This window comes from Ailuropoda melanoleuca, chromosome 2 (assembly GCF_002007445.2).
Source record: "Ailuropoda melanoleuca isolate Jingjing chromosome 2, ASM200744v2, whole genome shotgun sequence".
NCBI classification, from domain to species: Eukaryota; Metazoa; Chordata; class Mammalia; order Carnivora; family Ursidae; genus Ailuropoda; species Ailuropoda melanoleuca.
Window position 1 is genome coordinate 81,868,836 of NC_048219.1, and position 19,842 is coordinate 81,888,677.

Consider the following 19,842-nt stretch of genomic DNA (forward strand, 5'->3'; position numbering starts at 1 on the left):
AGAGGGTGGGTTCATTGGGATCCACGACCTAGCAGACTCCCGTGCCCACCTCGGCTCTCATTCCTGGAGTCTGCTTGTTCTCACTTTGCATATAGTTCTAACAGATGTAATTACTAACTTCCATACCTCAGAAAGTCCGCAAGTAACTTATTTCAAGTGAGAGCTGCTCTAGGGAGGCATGTGAGCATGAATGAAAAGTGGTAGTCATCAGCAGAGAGACCGAAATCACAGAAGCAGGTAGAACGCTTGCCTATCCACAGTGACCCCTGTTCTGTAAGATAGTCATTTGGCTAAAGCTCCCTTGTACCCAGTTCAGCCAGCGGCCTTTCACCGTGGGGTTCCTAAGCATGCTTCATTCTTTGACACTGGGGGTATCTTATAAATTGGGGCTGACCCGCACCGTTTTATCAAAGGTCTGGCTATTGACCACAGAACCACGTGTGCGTTAGGAGAAGTGATTCTTGGATTGCTTTTCAAACAGTGCAAGTTCATGATCATGCGTGATCGTAGCATTGCTGTGTTGAAGGGAACTGTTTTGACCCCCCCACCATTCATAGTTGGAAATGAGAAACAGGTCATTGGGTAATGGTGGAAAGATGGTCCTTGTTATAAAATGGCAAGGAACTTGGCTGAGCTGTGTTCATGTTCTCGTGTTCTGTGGCAGATGGAACTTGGGAGTAAGTGATGGAACTGGATATTTGGCTGAGGTATTTATTTTTATTGTTATATGTTTGTGGGGGTGGGGGGCGGAGGCAGAGGTGGAGAGAGACTCTTTTTTTTTTTTTTTTAAAGATTTTATTTATTTATTCGACAGAGATAGACAGCCAGCGAGAGAGGGAACACAAGCAGGGGGAGTGGGAGAGGAAGAAGCAGGCTCATAGCGGAGGAGCCTGATGTGGGGCTCGATCCCAGAACGCCGGGATCACGCCCTGAGCCGAAGGCAGACGCTTAACCGCTGTGCCACCCAGGCGCCCCTGGAGAGAGACTCTTAAACAGGTTCCATATCCAGTGTGAGCCAGTCACAGGGCCCAGTCTCACAACCCTGAGATCATGACCTGAGCCGAAATCGAGAGCTGGACGCTTAACCAGCTGAGCCACCCAGGTGCCCCTTGGCTGAGGAATTTCTAAGGACAGCGTTGAAGATGCACCCACTGGGTCCCTCCATCACCCAAACGATGCAGCTTGCATCCTCCATAACTGCTAATACGAAATGTGAGAAGAGGGAGATGGGTTGCAGAAGGAATTGTTAAGCAAAAGGGAATCCATACTTGAAGATTTGGAAAATTTCTCAGCCTATCCATATTGCAAACAGTGACTGTGTACTGAAGAGAACACCAAGGGTGTGGTCACACAGCTGTTGGACGTTTTTTTAAAGTTTATTTATGTATGCATGTATTTATTTATTTAAGTAATCTCCACACCTATCGTGGGGCTCGAACTCATGACCCCAAGATCAAGAGTCACACATTCCACTGCCTGAGCCAGCCAGGCGCCAACTGTTTGATTTAATTAGGATTTAATCAGCCCTTCCAGCAGAAGCCAAGAATAAAGATGGGAAGATGGGCTCGTACCAGTACAGCACCACTGTCTTCTGGGACTAAAGGAAACAAAAGCAGGGGGCAGGGGAGGGAGCGGAAGGAAGGTTGCGAACGTGCGATATTCTTCAAGAAAAAGGCAGAATGACCCCAAAGGTGATCCAGAGATCATTAGGCCACCCTCCCACCACAGGCCTAGGGGCCAGGTTGCTTCCTCATTAGCTTCAGAGGATGGGCCCCCCACCTTGGTTTCGGTGGGCCAGGCGGCCACGGCTAAGAGCTGCCTAGACAGGGCCACCCGCAGAGCCCTGAGGACACAGCATTGAACTGAAGAGGATTATCCTTAAGATCAAGATCTTAAGATCTAATGAGACTGGCCTTGCTAGGTTTTGGACTTGTTCGGGGCCCATTACTCCTTTCCTTCCACTTTCTCCCTTTTGGAATGGGAATGCCTATCCTATGCCTGTCTCGTGGTTATATTGGAAAGTTGTCTGGTAACACAGGTTCACAGCTGGAGAGGGGTCTTACCGCAGTGTGGGTTATACCTTGAGTCTTGGCACTTAGATGAGGCTTTGCACTTAGAGCTGGTGCTGGAATGAGTCAAGACCTTCAGGGCTGTTAGGACGGCATTGGTCTATTTTGCGCAGGAAAAGGACATGAATTTTAGGGGCCAGGGATGGAATGTTATGGACTGAATTGTGGTCACCCAAAATTCATAGGTTGAAGCTCTAAACCCCATGTGGCTGTCTTTGGAGATGGGGTATCCGAGGAAGTAATTAAGGTTTCGTGAGGTCATAGATGTGATAAAATCCGTGTCCTTGTGAGAAGAGACACCAGAGGGCTTGCAGACACTCTGTCTCTCCCCCTGTGCCTGTGGACCAAGGAAAGGCCACGTGTGGATATCATGAGAAGGTCGTCATCTGCAAGCCAGCAGCAGGGCTCTCACCAGAAACTGAATCAACCAAAACTTGATCTTGGACTTCTAGGCTTCAAAAGTGTAAGAAAATAAGTTTTTGTTGTTTCAGCCACTCAGTCTATGGTATTTTGTTATGGCAGCCCAAGCTAAGACAGGAACAGTACACACTGATGACCCTTGACCCCAGAGCCCCAGGAAACCGTGGGATCAGTGAGCACGGTTCAACCCTGATGAAACAGAGCTCATATTATCCCTTCTCCAGCTCACGCTTGCATCCTCCCGGCTTGAGTGGGAGCCTGGCTTCTCTCGAATGTCCTTCGGTTTTCTAGTTAGAAGTGAGAAACGGAGTGTCTCCTGGGGAGATTAAGGTTACTCCAGTAATTCCAGGGTAGATCCAGCTCCCCTTGAAATCTTACGTCTGTTATTCTGGGTCAAGTGATAGCCAAGCCAGGGATTACACCGCTGATCAGATTGGACTGTCGCGCTGGGCTGTGGGCCCTCCCTCCCACGTTCAAGAACTAGCATCAACGGTTTGGGGAGGACCCAGCGCCATTGGCTGTGAAGTTGGAGAGTGTTTTTATTTTTTATTTTATTTTTTTTTTTTAAAGATTTTATTTATTTATTTGACAGAGATAGACACAGCCAGCGAGAGAGGGAACACAAGCAGGGGGAGTGGGAGAGGAAGAAGCACGCTCATAGCGAAGAGCCTGATGTGGGGCTCGATCCCATAACGCCGGGATCACGCCCTGAGCCGAAGGCAGACGCTTAACCGCTGTGCCACCCAGGCGCCCCGGAGAGTGTTTTTAAATGACCACCAGTGGTTTTGGTTCATATCACTTACGATCATGGTTTCATACACAATTTCATTTTTAGAAACTCATGTTTTGTTTAACTGCTTTTCAGTAAAGACCTTGTTCAGTCTTCACTCCCACCCCCTTAAAAAGCAAAGGACAAAAACGAAAAAGAGCTGAAGGGTAGAGTGGAAAGGTTTCTGCACAGGTCTGCTTTGCTGTGGGAGAATTTTGAGGGCGGGCACAGAGCTGCCGTTTGTGGTTTGGCCCTGTGGTGCCTGTTCAAAGTGGCTGTAATGAGCGCGGAAGGTGCTGGACACTGCAGCCCTGTGTTTGCACAGCTGCCTCCTGGCACCCGCCGCAGCTGGGAAGCCTTCCCTCGCACAGCGTCTGCCCGTAAGGCTTGCTCCAAGGCCGAGGGGAGCCACGCCTCACAGAGTGCAGCCACTGAGGGCCAGAGAGCTCGTGGATGCAGAGCTGGTGTGGATGGCCTTCCCACGCGGCCACAAGTGGCTGGGTGGTGGACCCCGCACCCTGGGTGGCGTGCTGTTCCTTTCCTGCAGGACTCACACTGCAGACAGGGCCTGGCCTTCCGCTGTCTCCCCGCAGAAGGATGGGTGTGATTTGATGTGGTGTGCGCTGTGCTAATCTCAGTGCACACGGACGGGGGTCTGCTCTCCCTGTCCTGCAGAGCCACTGCCCAGCTCTGCTCTTTGGCCAGGCTGGCTGCCCTCAGACTCCAGACCTTTCATGCTGTGCTCCTGTGGTTCTTCCCAAGACCAGAGGTACTGCCGGTGAGAAATGTGAGGCCGGATGAGAGAATGCCAGTCAGGCCTCCCAGGTGGGTGTGGGGTACCTTAGTTCCTATCTCAGTCTCGGTCTTAGAGAGCCCTAAGCAGGCGGTTGTCTTTGATGTTTATCTGGTGTGGTTCAGCACAGTCATTGGAAGTCTCGAGAAAGCTGCGTTTCCATCCCAGGCAGGGCAGGGGCAGCCCGAGTTGGACGGTACGGGGTGGTGGCCGCACGGTGGCGTCTGGGCCCGGGCCTGGAAGCGCGGCTGCGGGCACTCGGACTGACTGTGGCAATAGCCAAAGCCGTCGCTTCCAGAGAAGTGTGTCTCACACGTTTGCCAGCATCTCTCTGCAGTGGGAAAGGCCGTCAGGTGGACAGCCGGCCATGACGGAATCATCTGCTCCGAAGGAGGCTGCCTCAGGGTCTTCACCACACTCAGAGCCGCCCGGTGGATAGTGGCGTTTTGGCCAGAAAGGATGACATGCGGGACAGCTTTCTGTTGTTTAGTCCCTGAGCCCAGAAGAACCAGGCCCGTGCATGTAGCCGTTAGCTCCTTCTTGGCCTCCTAGACTCCCCGGGCCAGAGAGCGGTCTCCTCTGGACATGTTCTCAGTGGGTCTGACTGACATTAGAGAGGGTATTTTCCAGCGTTATCCTTCACTGGGGACAGTAAAGTGCATGGGGCGGCACTCCAGTGCTCCCCCAGACTGCGCTTTCGAGGCCATTCCACGGTGACCAACTCCTGCGGCTTCTGCCTCCTTTGAGCTGCGAGAGTCGATATTCCCGGCTTCTGTCGCCTGATGAGGATACCGTGTAGCTTGTCTGCAGCCCCGTATTTGGTGCCTGGGCCAGGGACACTTTGCAGCCTGAGAACATTGGTTCAAGAACTAGGTCGCGTTGCAGCTTCCGTGCAGCTGGGGAGCCCACAGGCTGGGCCCCACTGGGAATCCATGCGGCCTAGAGAAGGGCCTCCATAGGCCTCCCCCGCAGGTCGGGGCCCCAGCTCTGTGTGTCCTCCGTCGGGGTGGGCAGTCTGCCTCACGTCCCAAGATCTCGGCAGTGTGTGTCTGTCCCGGCCCACTGTGACGGAGTCCCCGAAATCCAGCCTCCCCACCCCCCACCCCCAGATCTTTCTACTGTCTAATCCAGATCTGTCAGGAGACACAAGCCATTCCTTGTTTTTGGCCCTCCCTGCCCTCAAGTTCCAAGGTGGCCATTGCCTGTTATCTGTGTGGGACTCATGGAAGCCACACCCCAAAGGCAGTTGCTAGAGAAACGTTTTAATTAAAAGGCAGGAGGGCCGGGAGATGTAAACACTCGTGTGCCAGGCTCCTGGCTGAGTAGCAGCGGCGTTCAGGGGTGGATTCTATTCGCGTCCCTGGGACTCCCAGGAACGCTGCTGCAAATCGTCCAGACTCCTGGTCACCCCGAAGTCACTTGGTCTCTCCGTCCTGGGGACAGTGAGGCCCACACATCCGGGTTGCGGTCATGCTGGCTCGTCAGGGAGAGGTCAGTCAGATAAAACTCGGTCCGTCAGCTGGCTTGCCCACATCGGGAGTTTTCACAAAAAGCTGAACCATTTTCGTTTTCTCAGAGACCCTGGCTTCAGGCCTAACATGCAGTTACCAGAGCAGGCAGGCCGTGAAGAGCAGGAGAGAGGGAGGCCTTGGTACCCAGGCAGCCTTTACTGTTCCCAAAGTCCTTTGGGTCTTCACGGCCAGCTTGCCCTGTCTCCTGCCCACACCCTCCGTCTCTGTCCCACCCTCCCTCCTCACCTGCTCACTTTGCCATCCTCTCCCTCTTTACCTGCCTGCATCCTTCTTGCCCTAAATACACATATGTCCGTTTCCTAAAGCTGTGGTAGCAGAGGACCGTAAACTGGGCGGCTTAAAACACTGTTCTCTCGAGGCCTGGGTGGTTCAGTGGGTTAAGCGCCTGTCTTCGGCTCAGGTCATGATCCCGGGGTCCTGGGATCAAGTCCCACATTGGGCTCCCTGCTTAGCGGGGAGTCTGCTTCTCCCTCGGCCCCTCCTCCCACTCGTTCTGTCAATCTCTCTTTCTCTCAAATAAATAAAATATTTTTTAAAAAGAACAATGACAGTGTTCTCTCTCAGTTTTGAAAGCTAGGAGTCTAAAATGTGGGTAGTGGCAGGGCCATGCGCCCTCTGGAGGGTCTAGGGAAGAATCCTTCCTTGTCCTCCTAGCTTTCTGTGGTTGCCGGGATCCTCAGTGCGCCTTGGTTTGTGACCACGTCACTGCAGTCTCTGCCCTGTCGTCACAGGGTGTTCTCTGCCTGTGTCTCCCTTTCTTTATAAGGACACCGGCATGACCTTCACTTACTGTAATCACATCTGCGAAGATCGCATTCTGCAGTCTTGGGTACACATGTGGATTTGGGGAGACGCTCTTCACCCCACTACCACAGATTCTCATGGCCGTTCTGTGACTCAACAGTGTGGCCCTGTCACTCTTACTGAAGGTGTTTAGGAGGATTCTTTCACACCGGCCTGCTTCTGCCCACAGTGCTTCCTCTGCCTGGAAGTGGCTTTATAGCCCGTGTCCACATAGCCTGGCCATCATTCATCATTTAAGACTTAACTCAGAAACTCAGCTTCGCCTCCTCAGATCTTCCCCTGAGGCCCCCACCCCCACCCCGGTCACGTGTTCTGTCCCAGCCCAGGGGTCACCACACCGACGGAAGCTTAAGCCTCTTGAGGTTCTGTTCACATCTGTCTCCGAGTCCTTGGGATTTAGCGGGTGATCTTCATTCATACTGGCCTGTGAATGGCGTTGGAAAGACGGGTTATTAAAATTTTTGGGTGTCAGCATCCTTAGGTGGCTCACAGCGTAATGAGTAGTTGACCTGAAAGCAGGCCTTTGCAGATTTTACTGTGCCTAGAACTCTGCCTCTTCAGTCCTTTCCCCTCAGCACACACGGACGTGATCAGGATCGTGGTGGCTGGCATTTACGTGGGGCATTAACACGTAAGAGAAGCTTCCACGTTTTCACGCATGAAGAAGGCTGTTTTTTGTTGACAGAGCTAAAGAGGGCAAGTGAATATTTCAAAAGACGTGGCTAAAACCTGAATGAGGCTGCCCCACCCCGCCCTGTCCGGCAGGGCCTTTCTCACTGCCCTGGGAGACAGTAAAGATGTGAAGTGTGAGGGTCTCAGACTGACTGAGCGCTGAAGCCTGAATGTTTCTGGTTTTAATAGTATTTTTTATTTTATTTTATTTTATTTTATTTTATTTTTTTAAAGATTTTTTATTTATTTATTCAACAGAGATAGAGACAGCCAGCGAGAGAGGGAACACAAGCAGGGGGAGTGGGAGCAGGTGAGGAGGGAGGGTGGGACAGAGACGGAGGGTGTGGACAGGAGCCTGATGTGGGGCTCGATCCCATAACGCCGGGATCACGCCCTGAGCCGAAGGCAGACGCTTAACCGCTATGCCACCCAGGCGCCCCTTAATAAGTATTTTTTAAAAGATTTATTTATTTGAGAGAGCGAGAGAGAGCAGGGAGAGGAGCAGAGGGAGAGGGACAAGCAGACTCCACGCCGAACGTGGAGTACAATGTGGGGCTTGATCTCATGACCCTGAGATCATAACCTGAGCTGAAATCAAGAGTCGGATGCTTAACTGACTGAGCCACCCCGGCGCCCATTACTAGCATGTGTTAATTGCAGAGGCCACAACCAAACCCAGGGAAAAGTGAATGAAATCGGCACTTTACGAGTGCACGTGTATGTATACATGCATGTATGTGTGTGTACTCATGCTTTTCTAGGCCTCAGTGCCCTTATTTGCACAGTAAGAGAATGAAAAATGGGGACGTTTATGGCCACAATTGTTTCCTTCAAGTATTTGATGAACTTTCACAGGAAAGGGGGATTTGGGTCCAGAAGAAAGCAGTGGGTGGACCACTGAGTAGAACTTAGAGAAGGGTCATTTCAGGGCCAAGTGAGAGTGAATTTTCTTTTCATGGAGAGGCCGGTTGCTGTCTGGGATGTTATAAGGAAAATTCATACGTGGATTGGGAGTTTGGCCTAGCTGGACTCTGGTGTCTTTGCTTCTTGTGTCTCTGCTTGGGTGAGCACTAAGGTTCTCTTCGTGCTGTGAAGAGTAAAATTTTGTGATTCAGTGTAAGTGGAGTTGAAGTCATGCTTTTATGCCTAGAGACTGTGTGAAGAATCCAGCCACCAGCCAGCCTCATCCCTTGCTGCCAAGTGCTCGTGCGCCTTAGTAATAGGACAGTTTGTAGTTATCTGTTGCTGTGTAGTTTATAAACGCGTTCCCTGGCATTATTTCGTTTGCTCTTCCCGACGTCTGCCACAACAGTAGGTGCTCTCTGTCCATCGTGGACCAAGAAACAGGCCCAGAGAGGGCAATGACTTCGACAGGGCTACACAGGAGCAGATCTGGGATCTAGGCCTTCTGACTCTGAGGCTGGACCTTTTTTACCAGGCCTGATTTTTAAGGGGGTGAGAGTTGGCAGGAAATGCCACCTAAAAGCAGAGGGTGGCATCACCGTAGGGTCTAAGTCACTAAGAAAGCAGTGTGGAGGGGATCTGTCGTGGCTCATTTCCTGTGGCAGTGCCCTCATGGTGGGCACTTGGTGGGGAGGACAGAGCAGGGGCACTTGGGGACAGAAGGGCCTCCCCCAGCATACACGGACATGGAAGCTCATGGTACTGCCATATATGCACCATTTGCTTTGGGTCAGGTACTTGGGGGAATATAGTGTCTCATTTAATCTTTAATGCACACCTGAACCAGGCAAGCAACTCCTCCTTAGGACCAAGAAAGTAGAGGGTGGGCTCCCAAGGCTCCGGTATTTTCCCCAACCTCAAAGCCAGCTGGCTCTGAAGTCTCAGAAAGTCATAGAATTTGGATTTGCCCCCATTGATATTTCAGCTCCGGAGTTCACTGCCACAGGTGATACCAGGCTCCAGCCAGCACCTGGCATCTCTGGATCTCACCATCTGTCCCTGGAATTTCTGACCAGCAACCCGCACCGGCCTCGGTCATTTTGTTGACCTTTCAGTAATACATTTTATGGAGTTCCGTGTTTTGGAGCCCACTTACGTTTGTAGTGGGGCTTTCTGTATTGTTCTTCCCATCCTACGGACAAGGAATCAGAGGTTTAGAGAACTGAATTAATTTTTTCAAGGTCAAAGAATAAATGATAGAGCTAAGAGTCATGCTGTCCGGGGCCAAAGCCTGGGGCCATTTGCTCTGTACGTACTTTCTCCCACAACAGATACGCACGGGACAGCAGGAAGCATGGCTATGAAGACATTCGTTCGGTTTGGGTTTTGGTTTTCAGAATTCATCTTTCAAGAACATGTCTTTCAGGTTTTTATGAACTCAGATGTCAACTCTGTTTGGAGCTGCTTCTCTCTGCTGTAGCGCGAGCCCCTCGTCTCTGTTGCCATGGTGGCTGTGTGACAGTTGTCAACAACACTGGAAATGTTTTTGTGGTTGGTAAGACACAAAAGGCCACAACCCTTCTCGTTCCACCGTTTTTGTCCTGAAAGGAGAGTAGGCCAGTCAGGCAGCATGGTCGGTGGTGAGTTTGACATTTAAAAGTGGCTGTTGAATTGCTTTACATGTGTGCTGATCCGTGGCTGGCCTGTCTTTTCCACAAGTTCAAGTTGGGATCAGCCCGGGCCGGGCAGAGCTGAGGGGTTTGCTTTCACACGGGCAATAACATCAGCTTCTTCTGACCCTAAATATTGCCTCGTCCGTGTTGCCGTTCATGTGCGTATCTGGGAGTTGTGTCTGTGCAAAGTTCTGTGACAGCTCCGCGTATTGCCATGCTGTTTTCCACAACTGCATGTGATCCGTGAAGGGGTGTTTTCCCGGATAGGGAGATGGGAGGGCACGCCGGAACGCGGTATCGAGCCCGGCTTTCTCTGTCCTGGGAGAGTCCTCTTGCCGCGGGTTTTTGGTGGGGCCACGTCTGTAATCTCTACATCAGGCTCAGCCTGCCCATAATATGGGGTTTCCACGTAAGGATTGTTTAGTCAGATTACTATTTCTCGCAATAGGACGGTGATAAGAGAGATGGCAGGTTTCTCACCAGCTTGTTTTTTCTTGCCTCCCTCCTTCCCCAGAGTCCATCTGATCTGGAGACGAGGACTAATTGAAGGATTTGCTTTTCCCCCTCTCTGAGGCCCTTTTTGCCTTGGAAACCCCATGGTTTTAAGAAAGGCATGCTTAGGACTGATCCTTCACCTGTTGGAGTTTTAGGGTTTCCTACATGAGCAAGTTGAGCCAATGAGTATTATGTACTTGGGGGAAGTCGTAGGAGGTGTCCCTTGTGCACAGGGGACTTTCATGGCCTTGCGGAAGAGGGAGAGTAGCATGCTTGAAGACCTGTCACCTGCTGTGGGGGAGCTGTTGATGCTGTGCGTTTAGGCGCAGATGTGTGGGGGCCAGAGAGCCAGAAAAGCCTTCCTAAAAGGAATCAGGCCTGCTTTGGCCTTGGAAGACACCACGTTTGGAAGATGGCAAAGGATGGAGGCAGGAAGATACTGAACGTTGACATTGGCTGAGGAGAAGGGTGCCCTTGCATCCTGGCATTGTAGGCCATGGCTGAGGCCAATGCCGGGTGTCTGGCAGGATGTCCCTTCAGTGAGTGCTGAATTGCTCTTTTACTGGAGAGCCAAATGATGTATTAGGGGCATGTTACTTTGAACCTACAGTCAGGTACCTGACAAAATCAGTCAGTCCACAGCATGAATCAGGATCCAGAACGGAAATGAAAGAGACCTTAGGCGTTGGATTGAAATAGACCTCAGACTCCCATGTCACAACTGGTATCACTTAGCTGGAGCAGAGTTCCTCACTTGGGTTCCTTGAAGCCCTTTTCCCTGTTTATACCCGAGCTGAGGGTATATGAGAACAGAAAGATGATGGCCAGAGGCAGGTAGGTCGACGGCCCCTGGGAAGGACTCTGATGGCCATAGTCAGGGGGTATGAGGAAAGGATATGAAGAAACAGCCGAGTGCTCAGACTGCCCTGCAGCATGGGGCATGGGGACAAGTGGCCTCTGTCTCCCGTGGGGGCTGACATCCTCACTGGGCTGCCTACGTGGCACAGCTCATAATTAATGCGTGAAACATTCATCCTGAATCATCAACAAGGCTTAAGTCATGTATAGCTTATTCTCTTTAAAAACATGAGAAAAGGCATATTGGATTTTAATCCAGATTTCACAACCATGTTTTTTTTTAAGTTGGGTATTTCGGTTATGTGTTGTTTTCTGTCGCGTGGACCTTCTTGTACTGACGTTGCTAGATCTGTTGGGTGTTGCACGGACAGTTTCCCGTAGTTGAGGTCGTACAGCCCTCTTAGAGGCATTTCTGAGCTTTCCGGGAGAGTCCCTCAGCTCCTGGGTTAGCTTGTCAGCCCGGGGGTGCTGGCTGGGTGACCATGGCTGCTTCTGGGAAATTCAGGTGCCTCTGTGGAGATGACGGTGCTGGAAGAAGCCCACGCTGCCCGACTTTTCCCCCTTGTTCAGTTCCCCTGAGCGAAGGCTCTCGAAGGCTGTGAGACCCACACATGTCACATTGGCAGCTCCTGCCCCATCTTCCCTGCCCCATCCCTGAGCATTCCCTGGAGCCACCTTTGGTGCGAGCGGGCTTCGAGGGGGATTGTGGATTTGCCCCAGTGTGGAGAGCATCTGCCTGCAGCCCTGTGCTGAAGGGGGCAGGGTACGGGGTGTGCACCCCGGCAAGGGAAGGACTGCCAGAGCTGGGCAGGGGCAGACACCCCTTCTCCGCGCAGCACAGTGCATTGTCTGTGGTTTTGGGGTGGAGAGGTTGGGAAATAGGGCCACCAGGCTCCCATCCAGCTTTCCCTCACCCGCCTAGCAGGCCCTGGCTGAGTTAGTGGGATCCCCTGGGCTCCTCTTTGCGGCCTGGCTGAACCGAAGAGCCAAACCCAGCGACCACAAAAGGGTTTGCTTTGAAGATGGGCCTGAGAAGAACCTGGAATCCAGGAGCCTAGAGATGTTTTCATGTCCATATGGGAGCGTGGGAGGGAATATTTGCACCCCAGCATGTCTGTTGTGCATGAACTGGGACATTTCAGTGTGGAGGGGCGTCTCGTCTCACCAGGCCCAGAGCCTCCAGAGAAGCACAGGGAGGGAGGTGGGATGGATGCTTACGAGGGCAAGTTTTTGTGTGTGCACACGTGTCCTCAGGCCCTGGAGAGTCTCTGAATGGAAGGGGGTGGCGGTGAAGAAATGCTTGCCCCACTTTGGAAGATAGCAGTCAGAGGTCAAGGAGGAGACTGGGCCGTGCTGAGCTGGAAGCCACTGGGGAGACTTGCACGGGAGCGGGCGGGACTTCGGCACAAAGACCTGTGCCACAAAACCTCCACTCAGGGACCACTTCCCTTGCTTGGGGTGGGGGGGCTGCTCTTGCACCCCCCTGAATCTGGGCGTTCCAAAGCTCTTCTCGACGCTCCCACAGCCCACGTGTATTCCAGCTAGCTGCCTAGGTTCTGTGTGTGCCTGGCTAAGGAGCAGCTCCTTGCGTCATGTCTTCGCACTCCCGGGGCTGGGCAGAAGGGGTGCGCCGGTGTGGGAGTGACCATGAACAACTGAGTAACTGAAGGACGAAGGCTTTCAAAATGTGGGTTTGTTCTTAGGACTCTTCCACTTCCATTAACCAGGGCGAGTCTCGCCAGATCCCCGCCTCCCCGCCTCCCATGAGTGTATGTAGTGAGGTCAACCCCGAACAGCAACTGAGCACAGATCGAGGCACTGTCAGGATAGAAGTGAGAAAGCTTTGCCATGACTCTGCTCTCAAGGAGGTTAGTGGATTGACTTCTAGATCGTTGTTACTTCTTGCTAAACAAGGGGAGCTGAGCGGTGGGTCAACAGAGTGTCCAGCTGATGGGTTAGAGGCTGCGTTGTCTTGGTGTGAAGAGAGCATCCCTGAGCCACGTGGAGAGTTAAAGTGGTCATCCTGGTGCAGAAGGCAGCCCTGTCCTGGTGCCCAGGTTGTAAGGAATCCTTGTCACCACACCCACTTAGCAGGGGCCAGGAAGGAAAATGTAAAGGACAAGATAAAAAGAAATTTGTGGGGTCGGTGTCAGTATGTACCCTGTCCCACAGAGGCCACATGTCACAGGGAAAGGGCACGGGTTGGAGGCCTGTAACTTCAGATTGGAGTTCTAGCTCTCCTGTTTGGTACACGTATGCCGTGTGCTGGTCAGAGATTTTTGAACCTCAGTTGTCTTGCCTTGAATGATTGTGGAAGTCAGACAAGATGGTCCATGAAAACCCATACTGCATGAGTACAGGTTTCTTTTTGAATTGGTGAGTGGGCTGGACCCATGGCCAAGAGCAAGTTCTTTTGCCGCCGGTCGGGAGTATGGGCGCCCGCCCTCCCCCATCCTCCCACCTGCTGGTGTTACCTCTTCTTTGCTCCCTTGCTGCTGTCCGAGGTGCCAAACAGGTGACAGAGTAGAGGTTGCAGGACGTTAGAGCAGAGAGAGTCCCCTCTGTACACCCCTGTAGTCCAAGGGACAGAAGGCCTCACAGACCAAGAAAGATCAAAGTCTCAGCTGAGGGCTCAGGAAGGGGTCTTGCTTTCTCTGCAAGAGGGAGCTCCAGCTGGCCTGGGGCCAAGAGGACAGAACCCAGAGGAGGAGGGGTCAGAGTCACTGTTGTCTGCAGCCAGCTTCTTTTAGTCATTCTGATCCATGAAGAACTCAAATCCCAGCCTTCCCTACAGTGGGGGCTGTGAGGCCTTGGGGGAGACCCTCCCTGGGACCTGAGAACCTGAATCTACACTTTGTTCTGTCACCTGTGAGTCCTGCCACCATCGCTAAGTCTCTCGACCATACGGGGAGCCTCGGTTTCCTCTTTCGTAAACTGGGAAGAATAGGAAAGTTCTGTGCAGCCTAAACAAATCTGAGTTATAACTGATTCCTTCCTCAACTATTGGCTAGATGGGGTGTGGCTCACGACACAGCCTGGGAGAAGGCCGAGAAGCCACTTGACGACTGCACTCAGTCTCACCTTTAAATTCTCATCCTCGAGACAAATGGTGTGATAAAATCCAGGGGCCTGCCGTAATGGGAGGTTTCCCATGGTGCTCTGCTGTCCTACCTGACTCCAAAAGAGGATTTTTTTGTCAATTAGGACCTGCTTCTTCAAAGAAAAAGCATTGCATTAATTTTGCCCTCTTTTCTCAGTATCCAGCGAGCAGCATTGGTGGTTCTGGAAAATTACTATAAAGATTTCACCATCTATAACCCCAATCTCCTAACAGCCTCCAAATTCCGAGCAGCCAAGCACATGGCCGGGCTGAAAGTCTACAATGTAGACGGTACGTGCCTTGAAATGGTGTCTCTGGTTGGTGGGTGTGGGGGGTACAGTTTGGGCAACTCTTTAGCTTCAACTTTATGGTCCATTTGGTTCTTCCTCCCCTCAGTGTCCATCTTTATCGTACATTCTCGGTTCAGAACAATTTTTTTCTTTTCTTCTCTTTTCTTTTCCTTCCTCTTCTCTTCCTTTTCTTTCTTTCTTTCTTTCTTTCTTTCTTTCTTTCTTTCTTTCTTTTTCTTTTCTTTTCTTTCGTTTTCTTTCGTTTTCTTTCTTTCTTTCTTTCTTTCTTTCTTTCTTTCTTTCTTTCAGCAAACATACTTTCAGAAGAATGTTGATTTACAGTCTGCACATGTGGGAGGTTCATTCATTTTGGGATTTTCTGGTTGAAAACAATAGCGATGTCTGTTTTCCTGCCTCCTGCTGGGAACATCTATGGAAAGCTGCTTTTCAAATTTTGGATAAGTTACCCAAAGACCCAGCTCCCCAGATCCGTGAAGTCAGTAACTCTCAGTAGTTCAGGCATCTGGTGAGCTACTTAAAGAGATTTCTCAATCCTGGCTAGGAACTGGGGCTGAGTGGGTGGCAGGAGGCCAGAGGCCAGGCTGAGGACGTCAGAGCTGCATTTCAGGCTATCAGATAGTTAAGTGCAAGAAACAGGACCCAGTGTCATTTCTTGCCTGGTGCCTTGAGCCAAGGAAAGAGCTTTGTAGACCATAGAAGAGGATCATATTGTTAGCAAATCAAGTGATTTATGGATGGTGTCGATTTTTAGGGGCCATATCCTTCCCATTTTGGCGGGGGCGGCGGGGAGGGGTGAGGCTTTATGAGATGTGCGCTCAGTTGGGATTCCCGGAGGACTGGTAAATTTCACCTGTGATCTGAAAACAGTGAAAATTCCCACTAGCGAAACCAAGTCATTAACCAAGTAGTTGATAGAGAAGAAAACATGTGATCTGCCTTGTCCTTCTGAAAAGTGAAGGCGATCTGTGGTCAGGGGAGCGGGGTGGGGAGTTCTAAGTCTGTATTCACAAACGGGCCATATTGCAAGTCCTCGGGTCGTTTTTGTTTTGTTTTGTTTTTTGTTTCTTTTTATTAAACGTTGTGACTACCGTGACATTCCAGCATGGCTTGTAGTCCTGCGCGTAATCTGTGTCTCCATGTCCCTTGACTTTCTTTTTTTCTCTGTCCTCCTCCTCCCCATCCCTCTCATTCTCTCTCATTGTCTTATTGCTGAAATGTGATGCTCCAGCTAGTCTTATGGCCAAACTGAAACTTTATGTAACAGATGGTGAGTAACATCTTCAGCATTCTCTTGTGTGTTATTTTTGGCCAACATTTTCATTGTCCGACATTCTTCATCTCCTTCTGAGCTCTTTTTTCCATTTCCACTTATCAGATTGGGTTTGGGGGAGATTTCCTTCCTCTCATGAGCATAGGGAATGTGAGGCAGGAGTAGTGTTCACCCTTCTGGAAGTTTCTTTTGAGATCTGTGGATGTGCTTCTCAGCGGGTGGGTGGACGGTATTGACAGACCATGGTACTCGTTTCCTGCTCTGTTTTGCAGCCCCATGGCATTAAAACTGTTCTTCCTCCACTGTCTTTCCCTGAAGGCCCCAGTAACAATGCCACTGGTCAGTCCCGGGCCATGATCGCTGCAGCTGCTCGGCGCAGAGACTCAAGCCACAACGAGTTGTATTATGAAGAGGCAGAGCACGAGCGGCGCGTGAAGAAACGGAGAGCAAGGTCTGTGGCCCCCGCCCGCCCCCCGACACTAACACCCTGTCATAGCAGACTTTTTCTTTTTTTCTTTTTTTTTACTGCTAGAATGAAATCTCAGTGTATAAACGTGAGCCACTCAAGCTTTAGGAGTGTATCTTGACCCATTGTTTCACATGCACCAGCGTGACCAGAAGGCTTATTAAAGCACAGATCTGAGGTTCTGGGCCCCACCTGCCAAAGTGACTTACTCACTGTTCAGTGGGGCTGGAGTTGGGCCTCAGAATTTGCGTGTCTTCCAACTTCCCAGCTGATGCTAAAGCTGTTGGCCTACCGCCCACGCTTTGAGGGACTCCCCAGTCCACCCCCAGGCCCTTGCTGGCTCTCAGGTTCTGATCGTGTTAACTGAAGTGGACAGTGCTGGACCTCTTCCTTCCTTTTTCCCAGGGGCTGCTGGTGTGGGTGGCGGAATCAAGGGGGATACAGCTCTGGCAAGGCCTCTTCCCTATCACCAGCCACTCTCAGGGCGTGAAGAGCCCTTTGTGGCCAGATTTTGAGAAATCTTCGAGCTCTTTTTATCTAACCCTTCATGGTAGAGATGGAAGGACTGAAGTGAGTCCTTCAAGCTCCTCAGTGGTGGAATTGAGGACGGTAGTCCATCTCCTAGTCCCAGGGCTCGTTCCCTCTCACCCCTGTCGCCCCCTACCTCCTTTCTCCCTTCCTCCCCTCTCCACCATCTGGAGTGACTGCTACGGAGGTGAGCCTTGGGTGAGCTGGCGGCAGGCTCGGGCACAGAGGTGGCCGGGAGGCCTTCCGGGCCCTGGGTGACCACTCCGTTGTCCAGCCTTGCAGCAGGCACCATCCTGATGACCGTCTCGTTGCCCCCATCCCCTCCCCAGGCTGGTGGTTGCGGTAGAGGAGGCCTTCATCCACATCCAGCGTCTGCAGGCCGAAGAGCAGCAGAAGGCCCCAGGCGAGGTGATGGACCCACGGGAGGCGGCCCAGGCCATCTTCCCGTCCATGGCCCGGGCTCTGCAGAAGTACCTGCGGGCCACTCGGCAGCAGCACTACCACAGCATGGAAAGCATCCTGCGGCACCTGGCCTTCTGCATCACCAACAGCATGACCCCCAAGGTGCGGCTTGGCACGAGCTGGCACGTCCTGTTCGCGGCATGCCCCGGAGCGGTGGAATCAAAGGCCCCTTGCGAGCCCCGACTCATGAGGCTTACCGGTCCCCACATACTCTGTAGTATTTTGGTGCAGTTTTTTTAAACGGCCTTTTGACAGCCTGCAGATTCAAGCAGAGGAAAGACTTTTCAGCGAGAGACATAGAGGTAGCGGCTAGGGGCGCGCAGACGCCTTCCGACCTGGCTCCGCCCGCAACGAGCTGCTTACCTTGGGCAGGTCATTTAAGGGCTCTCTGTCTCAGTTTCCTAACCCTGTAAATTGGGGCTGGGTTGTAATACCTACCTCATTGGGTTGTTGTGGGAACAAAAAGAGATAGTTATGTGACGTGCTTAAAACGGTGCCTGTCGAATGGGAAGGGCTAAATAAATGGCTATACTTGGTGGTGGAAAGGGTGCCATCGCTCTGTTGGGCATTTTGGACGTCGTGGAGTTACTTTTACTTGAATGGTCTCTTGAATTCCAATAGGAGCGCACATTTAGGGATGTTGCGGGAAACAGCCAGGCAGCGAAGAGAGGGGTGGGACCGAGGCAGCAGACTAGAGTAAGGGTTAGCAAATCACCTGTCATCAGACGGGGGGGGTTCAAAGCCTGGCTCCGCCAACTGATGGGGTTGTGACGTTGTCGAAGTCACTCTACATTTGTTTCCTCTCTGATAAGATGGGGATAGTAGAAGCATCTGCCTGATAGGGTTGTGGCGTGAACATCATATTCAGGATGGCAGCGTGACGTGTCCGTCACGTGGTAGAGAGTAAATGAGCTTGACCTGTAGTGCACGTGGAGTGGCTTTTGTGATAAGGACTCATGTTCATGCGTTGTCCTGTACGTGTACGACATATGGTTGTGTCGTCACCAGTAACAACCCTCAGGAAAGCAGTACAGAAATATTCAGTGAGAATCCGTAAGGGTTTCCATATGCTTTGACTCATTAATCCCTCTCCTAGAATAAGTACTCCCCACAATCCGGTACATGCACAGATATAACAAAGGTGGTTTTTGCAGAGTAATCTGGAATAACTCCAAACTGGACGTAACTTAAAAACAGAACAGTGGTTTACAAATTATGGTATATCACCTATTAAACATAGAAGAATCTTCATTAGAATATTAAGTTACAAAAAGAGGACGCAAAAAAGTATGAGCAGCGTGTTGTCCATGAGTACAGTCTGTCTGTATGTGCGAAGTGATAGCCTGTACCACGTAGAACAGAAGTGTTGTTTTCCTTTCTTCAAGATCTTTTAGTCTCCTGGTTGCTTTCATTTTCATTTAAAAAAAGTATGCTTTTCTGAATTAAAAATAATTGGTAATCTTTCTTTGTGTAGAAATCCAGGCATTTAAGAAAAATATAATGGGGATGCCAGGGTGGCTCAGTCGGTTAAGCATCTGACTCTTGCTTTTGGCTCAGGTCGTGTTCTCGGGGTCATGGGATCGAGCCCCGTGTCAGGCTCCACACAGCACAGTGTGCTTGGGATTCTCTCTCTGCCTCCACCCCTCTCCCCCATGCTCATGCACGTGCTCTCTCTCTCCCTCTCAAATAAATAAATGAATCTTTAAACAAAAAACAGAAAAGGAAAAGGAAAATATAATGTGGAAAGGAAGTTTCCATTCTCCTCCTCCCCTAAACCGTTCTTGGTGATAAGGAGTTGGTGTGTATGTTTTCAGAGGCGTGTGTGTGTTTAAAGCTGAAGTGGAAAAAAAAAGCAAACCACAAATGGGAGTTCATACCACACACACACACACACACACAGAACTTGGAAACTTGCTTCCTTCACTTTAAAACTATCTCTGCACTGTTTTTCTCTGTGAGTGCTTCCCGATCTCTGTCACACAGATCTAATTCGTTCTCTTTAATAGCTCCAACCCATCCCCCTGAATACCACGATTTGTGTAACCGATGCTTAGGACCACATTTGGATTAACATCTTTCCGTAGTTTAAACCAGGGCTTGGCTGTTTTTGTTAATCAAGTTTTATTGGAACACAACCACACCCTTTTATTTCCATGTCATCTATGGCTGCTTTCTCTACACAGGCTGAGTTGAGCAGTCGTGACAGACTGTGGCTTGTGAAGCTGAAAATATTTATGTTAGAGAAAAGTTTGCCAGCCCCTGGTCTAAACAGTGTTGCAGCGAGTATGTTTTTCACATACGTCTTTGTGCATCTGTGCAAGTACTTCCAAAGGAGAAATTTCTGGTAGAGGAACAGCTAGATCAAAGGTATAAATCCTGCCAAATTGTCCTTCCAAAGGATGTTACTGTTTTACACTTTTGCCTCTGGGATACGATTCTGTTTATTTCCCCCACACACTTGGCGTATTGGGTGTTATCTTTCTTTTTACTCATGGCCCACATAAGGGGCAAAAAAAAAAATCTGTTATTTGAATTCATATTTCATGAATTATTAATGTGGTAGACTATCTTTTTGTTATGTTAATTTTCTATTGATATTGATTATCCTATAAATTATCTTATTAATTTCAGTTCTCTCATTGCTGAGTTGTTTCTTTTTCTTATGATTCATAAGAGCTGTTTTTATATGTGTTTATATGTGTTTAGGCCTGGCTTTT

The 19,842-nt window shown here is 50.6% G+C and overlaps 1 protein-coding gene across 1 annotated transcript in view; it reads left to right on the forward strand.

The window, feature by feature from the left end:
- The window catches only part of VANGL1 (VANGL planar cell polarity protein 1), a 50,783-nt gene that overhangs the window by 25,401 nt on the left and 5,540 nt on the right, over window positions 1–19,842 (forward strand). The window contains exons 5-7 of the mRNA XM_034654155.1: window positions 14,246–14,379; window positions 15,988–16,120; window positions 16,993–17,227. Coding sequence (XP_034510046.1) covers window positions 14,246–14,379; window positions 15,988–16,120; window positions 16,993–17,227 — 502 coding nt within the window. The remainder of the gene's footprint in view (window positions 1–14,245; window positions 14,380–15,987; window positions 16,121–16,992; window positions 17,228–19,842) is intronic.